The 7,485-nt window shown below is 42.3% G+C and overlaps 1 protein-coding gene across 1 annotated transcript in view; it reads left to right on the top strand.

Annotated features, from left to right (window-relative positions):
- Positions 1 to 222: 222 nt before the first annotated feature.
- Positions 223 to 7,485, top strand: part of Bod1l1 (biorientation of chromosomes in cell division 1 like 1) — a 52,605-nt gene continuing 45,342 nt past the window's right edge. The window contains exons 1-2 of the mRNA XM_076865336.2: positions 223 to 564; positions 6,164 to 6,288. Coding sequence (XP_076721451.1) covers positions 328 to 564; positions 6,164 to 6,288 — 362 coding nt within the window. The 5' untranslated portion in view covers positions 223 to 327. The remainder of the gene's footprint in view (positions 565 to 6,163; positions 6,289 to 7,485) is intronic.

The following is a 7,485-nucleotide window of genomic DNA, read 5'->3' as shown; positions in this document are numbered from 1 at the left end:
GTCTCTGCATCAGACTTGTGACCCGCCGCCGCCGCTGGGCCTTTGGGTCATTGCCGCCACCGCTTCCGTCGCAGCCCAGCCTCCAGAGGGCGCTCGATCCCGGACGCGGCCGGAACTGGCTCCTCGCGGCCCCCGTAGCAAGGCTGCACTACTCTTATCACCGTCTTTTCCTTCCTTCCCTCGGTTCCTTTTCACTTCCGGGGTTGCTCTGGATCCGCTGGTTCCGTAACAACATCCCGTTGGCTTCCCTCAGGCGGCGGGACCTGTGTAGCCGCCGCCTTCCAGGAGCGCTCGCCCGGGTCCGCACGCTCCCCGGCCCAGGCCGCCATGGCCACCAACCCGCAGCCGCAGCCGCCACCTCCGGCGCCGCCGCCTCCCCCGCCACAGCCGCAGCCACCGCCGCCGCCGCCGGGCCCTGGGACTGGCCCGGGAGCGGGAGGGGCGGGCGGCGCGGGGGCTGGCGCCGGGGACCCGCAGCTCGTGGCAATGATCGTGAACCACCTCAAGAGCCAGGGGCTCTTCGACCAGTTCCGCAGGGACTGCCTCGCCGACGTGGACACCAAGGTTCGGGGCGCGCGGGGGCTGGGGTCGGCGGGGCCGGGGCCCTGGAGGCGCCTTCCCGGGTGCTGTCCCGCACCCCCCCCCGGGGCCGGGGAGCCCCGGCTTGGCCAGCCCGGCTCCCCCGAGTGCGCCTCTCACCGAGTCCTTTTGCAGCGCTCCCTGTTTGAGCTGCAGCTGTGGCTCGCTCCGCCAGGCGCGGTGTGTTCATTCATTCACCTGTCCTTGTTCCCTTGACCGACCGTGTTTATGAAGTGCCTGCTCCTTGCCGGACACGACCTGGGCTGTGCAGTCACGCCCTTGTGCTGAGCCAGACTGAGTCGTCGTTCTTAGGGGGAGCGGTTTGGGAGCACTAACGCCGGGAGTGCCGTTTTGTGTTCGTTCTTGTCTCTTGACAATTTTATTCCTTGGTTTACTTTGTATCCAAGTTAATTCGTCTTCTCTCTTGAAGGTTCCTGGGCAGTCAGGGCCTTGTCTTTGTCTTTTGGAGAAATCACTCTGATAATTGAGAAAATTACTTGCAGTGTGTTTGGCTGAACACTGGGGGCGGGGGCAAGGAGGCAAACCCAGGCAGCGAAAAGTTGGGTGAGGAGATGGGATTTTTAGTTCTGTGTCTAGCAACGACTGCCTGGCTAAAGTGGAGTAGGCCAAGTCATTTCTCTAAGGTGAGGGACAGGTAGAGAGAACGGCGCCATTCATTGGGGAAAGGATGGAGAAGAGGTGACAGCAAATACTGGAGAGGAAAAGCAGAAGAGAGTGAGTTCTGGAGAATAAGGGGAAAGGCGGAAAGATCGGCAAAAATGTTCTCTGCCCAAAAAGGTGGGGTAGGGAAGGGAAGGGACTTTGTTCCAAATGTCAGAGTAAAGGGGGAATTTAGCAGGAACGGGTGAACTTACAGGGTTTGGCAGAGAATGAACAGAAGACAACAGGAAGGAGCAATTACTGAGAGGAATGGAAAAACAGAACCTAGAACTGGAGGCAGGTGAAGCTGGAAGCATATTGGAAAACTGTTATTGTTGTTATTTTTTTGGCTTCAATTCTGGTGTGTTTTGGTGATGTTGGAGTGTGTTCATAGAATATTTGGCTGGTCTGAGAAAACTTGTTTCTTTAGGGGGGAAAAAAAAAAGGTGTTTGCAGTATTTGCAGATTCTTCCCAGCCTTTGAGATAAATGCACTCAGTTCCACCACTTCTAGGAAAAGCTCTCTGGAAAATCTGGCTGTATCTTTCCCTGTAAGAACCACTATGTAGAACTAAAGAGAATTTGATTTATTCAGGAGAGTTACACTGGCATCTTTTTTGTTTCTTTATGGTTTGTTTTGTTTCGTTTTGTTTTTGTGGTGCTGGGGGTTAACTCCAGGAACTTGGACATTCTGGGTAATTGCTGTACTGCTGAGCTATATCCCCAACCCTTTTTATTTTTTTATTTGAGACGGGATCTTGCCAACCTACACTTTTTTAAAAAAAAAAACTGATACCAGTTGCTTTTTTATTATTACTTAATGGAAAAATATTAGACATATCCAGATAAATGATACCCACATAGAGTTGATTATTATTCAGTAAGTAGAGATTTTACTTTGCTATTCTCAGAAACCCACAAATCTGTGTGTTGTTACTTGTGTATGCAACTGGAAATTTTTAATACATGGATTGGAAAGAGCTGCAATATCTAAAATTCAATTTTTATTTATCCCATTCCCATTAAATGTTATTATTGTGTCTATAATATTCCTTCCAGACCCTTGAAAGTGGATTATTGAAACCTTTCTTGGAGGTGAGGGGAGGCACAGTTGCTTTGACAGTATAATGAATGCTAGGGCCTTCTCCCAAGAAAAAATACACATATACACATTAAGATACTGCTTTAATAGTTCAAAGTGGTCAGGTATAGTCACTTCATGTGGTTCAACCAAATCTGTGGGTGTTCAGGGAATCACAAAATAAGAGTAGAACTTGCAAAAAGCAGGAATTCTCTGGGTATGCTTGTAGTTCTTCCCTTGCTCCTCATATGCTGTCACAAACTCTCCTGAAGATACTCTCTCCTTCTATTCTTTCTTTTCCTTAGCAGTTTTGTTGATTTTATTTTTATTTATGATATTGAGTAGCATTTTGCATTCCTTTTCTTATTTGGAAAAAAAGTAAGTTTAAAGATATCAAAAGTACTACAAAAAAGTTTTCTTCATTGTAGCTTACTATTCATAATAATTTGATGACTAAGCCAAAGTATAAATAAGATGGCCTATCCAAGCAGAGGAGCTTCCTTGATTGTCATCTACCACTTACAATATGGTGCTTTTGATGACAGACCCTAAGAGACTGACCTTTTGTCAAAAAATCTTACCACTAGCATATAGGGTTGCAGCAATATATGTTAGTCATATACATACATAAGAATCAAGACAATTACCTGGGGCTTTCCAAAAGAAAACTGCCCAACCCCCAAAAAGCTATCCTGGGGTCATCATCGAAGGTCCCTAACCAAGGAGATCTGACTATGGCAGATAAATCAACTCTTCCAAGCAAGGAATTAAAGCCTTGATTTACCCAAAGATCCAACTACTACTAGGATTTCTTCATTGTAGACTCCAGTTTCCAGATCTCTGGAGCAAGCCTCATGATTGTGAGCCCACTATGACTCCTTTATATTGATTAGCAACTGAAGAGGGTGAGGAGAAACAATCTAGAGGCCCATCACTGTGACCTAGGCAGTGAGCTCTCCAACAGTTAAGTGTGTCTCCTCTCTCCCCAAGTTATAAAGGCAGATTTGGGGGATTTTTCTTAGTTTTACATGGCTCCTGATCAATTTATTAACCCGAGAAACATTCACTGAGCAACACCTACATACCAGGCATAATTTTCAGTGCCAGGATACAGCAGTAAACCAAAAGTCCCCCTGTTATGGAGTTTGCATCCTAGCAGAGAAAAATGGATAATAAATAATGCATGAAGGCTTCTATGGGAAAAAAATAAATAAAGCAAGACTAGAGGAGAAAAGACTTACCATTTTACTTTGATCAAGTCATTCAGGGAAGGTTTCAATTAGTTGATATTCGAGCTCTCCCTGAAGGAACTGATGCATTCCAAGTAAAGACATGGCAAGTGTAGAAGATCAGAGGTCTTGGAACCTGGTGAGAGAAAAGATTCACCTCCCTCCACAGATTTGCAAGCTTTAGACACCAACCTAATTGGTTTGCCTTTTTCTTGAACTGAGAACCATTAGCAGGTTTTGAGCAAAAGGACATAATCAACTTGTATTTTAGGAAGGTTGACCATGGGTAATTATTAATAACATACCCTTTTATGCTCATTCATTTTCTACTTTAGACAATGAATTATATGGTTATTAGAAGATCTACTGGGCTGGGGATGTGGCTCAAGTGGTAGCGCGCTCGCCTGGCATGCGTGCGGCCCGGGTTCAATCCTCAGCACCACATACAAACAAAGATGTTGTGTCTGCCGATAACTAAAAAATAAATATTAAAATATTCTCTCTCTCTCTCTCTCTCTCTCTCTCTCTCTCTCTCTCTCTTAAAAAAAAAAAGAAGATCTACTGTACTCTGTTGGAAAATAGACATTAGGTATGCAAGGGTAGGCAGATCAGTTACTGGAATTCATAACAGGAGATGAGAATTCCTTAGGCCAGAGTGGTAGCAGAAAGATGGTAGAAAGTAGTCAGTATCTGAGTGTATGCTGATGCTAGTTCTGTTGGCATTTGCTCATGAAAGGAGGACTTGGAAATAAGAGGGGGAAAAAATGAGCTTATTTTGGAGATACTATAATGCTAAATACATTGGAATACCTGAGACTGATGTTTGCTGGATTTGGAAATACTGGGAAAAAGTATTATGCTTTAGAATCATTTGGCAGAAGAAATATTAGTTTAGTTCACATTCATAGAATAAGTGGAGAGGAGCATGAGAAATGATTATGAGACATTCCTGTAGAGTAGAAAACAGGCATCAACCGAAGTCTGAGTGTTGGAAGTGATGAAAGGACATCTCATAGGTATGCAATCTTTGTCATTCTGTGGTGGAGATAGTTAACCAGTATCTAAGAATTCTTTTAATTGTTTATCTGCTAAGCAATATGAAAACAAAGATTAAGAGAAGGAGAGAGTAAGCTTACACCCATGTGGAGAGGTAAATAGTTCCCCTTCCCCAAAATACTGTGCAATGGAAGGATTGTTCAAATGTTGTATGTATAGAAGACAGTAGGAACATGGAAGAAGGGCAACGTAAGCCTACCCTGGGTGTCATGATGACTTCCCAGTTTAGGCTGAGCTCTGAAGGTGAGAAGTTTCCCACACAGACAAATAGGGGGACTGGTAGGTGCATGAGATTTATTGCTGGAGTTTAAACTTTGAAAAGCAAAGGTAGCAAATGGCAGAAGGGGAGGCTGTACTGTTTTTTCCTAATATCATTCAAGGATACTCAAACTCATCTCTGTTAAGAGCCATAGGAAGGAAAAATAAAGACCTTCAGTGGCAGGGGCAACTTCTAGGGATTGGGGGCAGTACTGAGTGAGTGGTTGCACATTCCTTCTAGAAGATGGCCTAGTATGTGTCCTCTCTCTCTGTGCTCCCCTTCTATTAGCACTTTTGACATTCTGGGCAGGATAGTTCTTGCTTGGGGGCAAGAACTGTGCATGGTAGGTTCAATAGCATTCTCACCTTTTCCCTAGGTACCAATAGCATCCCCCTCCATCGTGGCAACACGAAATGTCTCAGACATTGCCAAACTTATCCTTGACCACGGGAGTGGGGAAAGTTTGAAATCACTTACAGTTGAGAACCACTGCCTTATATCACATTTGATGCCATATCTCTGCCACCCTGGCTCAGATCTTCATCACTCTAGTTATTGCATGCTTTTCTAAATACATTTTGTGTCTTTTTACTCTTTGACTGTAGAATGAATAATCATCCAAAGACCACTATCTCATCACTGTGCTCCTTTGTATAGTGCATTCCTGTTCTCAGCCTTGTAACCTCAGACTTCTTGTCCAGGTGCCCAAAGGCTTCTAGCATCAGACCCCAATCTATATCTCCAGTATCACTTCTGCTTTTTGTATTTTCTTCTCCATCCAAATTGGATCATTAATTTGGGGGGGGGTCCCCCAAATAAATGCTCCTGACCCTGCAATTTCTTATCTACTTGCTCTTTGCTTATATTGTGGGCTGTATCTTCAAAGAGAGTGGTTCTTATCCTAGCTACGTTGTGAACCTTTGGAATTGATTTTTTTGTAGCTCAAATGCCACATTCTCCGTGAGGGCTTATTTCCTCTGCCTTTCTCCCTTTATTTCACATCATCTAAATTAAAATATATTTGTATTTATTTTCTAGTCCTTTGTGTGTAGAAGGTGTTTTTCTACTTTGTGTTCCTCCTCTCAGAATACCTTGTCTTAGATAAATTAGGCAATATTTGAGTAAGTATAAGTTACAAGCAGGATTGTCATAGGTTGTGAAACTTTGTTGCCTTATTACTAACACTATAAGAACTATTAACACTTCTAAAGATACACAAATTCCTGAGTCTGATATGATACTGATATTGTATAACCCTGGAGATTTCTTAACATGTATGTTTGTTTGTTTCTCATTCTAGCCTGCCTATCAGAATTTGAGACAGCGTGTTGACAACTTTGTTGCAAACCACTTGGCCACTCATACATGGAGTCCCCATCTCAATAAGAACCAACTAAGAAACAATATTCGGCAACAAGTCCTTAAGTAAGTCTCAAAATTGGCATTTCTTGGCAGGTTTTAAACTGCAATAACCTGCTCTGCCTGAGAGCTGAAACATTGCATAGGAGTTTGTTCGCCTGATGTTGTTGGCAGTTTTTATCAGGTTTGGTGTGGCTATTCCATATGATGTAGTATAATTTTGGAATATGGTCCAATTGCTTCACATTTCTCCCATTAGTTTTAACAATTTTATTTTATTTGTTTGTTTTTTGCCTCTGACATATGAAAATATGTGAAGAAAGGAAATAATATATGATTTTTAAATAAAACTTTTACATATAATATTAACGGCTGGTAAATGCCATAATGTCATAGAGCTGCATTTACAAATATTTTCTCGACACCGAAAAAGTAGTCTTTATTATTTTTATTTTATAAATAAACATTAAAGATCACTGAAATTAAAATATTTCCACATAATTTGAGACCATGTCTTCTTTATCATTTTATTGACTTTTAACTCTACTATTTTTTAATGATATAGAAAGGGAGAAAAAAGTATTGATCTGTCAGAGGTGTTTTGAGTGAACACAAAATAAAGAGAATACGAGTTGGAATGTTTAGGTAGGCCTGAAAAATGATTTACTACAAACAAATAAACCTGATTTACAGTGTCATAGTTGTTTTTGAATTTAAATATTTATGAAGACAAGAAGACTTTTAATCCCTGTTCTTCACCCCAAAAGGGTAAGTTATTTAAATAGTTTCTAGTCTTCCTGCCTTGACAGATACATTCAGACACAGAAACATTTAATTTTTGAAAATTAAATCTGGCTTTTAAACAATTAAACAGTCATTTTACACCTGCTACCTCTTAATTCTCTCTAGTTCAGTAGGAACTGCAAACCTGTCTAGTGTGATAGTTCCAAGCCACAGGAAGCCCCAGAAATAAAAAATTCACACCGTAACTAAAGGATGCATTTAGTCACAGGTAATACTAGAAAAGGAGCCTGGGGGCTTGAACTGTGTCTCTTGGTGAATAGAGAAGAGGAAAATTAACAACAGCTTTGTTGTCTACATTTTAAAGGATGTTTGAGGAACCTGTAAGAGAGTCCAGGTGAGATCAAAAGATTTCATTAGAGGACTGCATCATAATACGTTGGGGTAAAAAGTCAGAGCCGTTGCAGGAAAAAGAGACAGAAGACATTTGTTGGGTGACAGACTTGGAGGGCTATTCATTTC

The sequence above is a fragment of the Callospermophilus lateralis genome, chromosome 8 (genome assembly GCF_048772815.1).
Source record: "Callospermophilus lateralis isolate mCalLat2 chromosome 8, mCalLat2.hap1, whole genome shotgun sequence".
Taxonomy (NCBI): domain Eukaryota; kingdom Metazoa; phylum Chordata; class Mammalia; order Rodentia; family Sciuridae; genus Callospermophilus; species Callospermophilus lateralis.
Note: the sequence above shows the minus strand (reverse complement) of the source record. Positions and strands in the feature narration are given on the sequence as shown.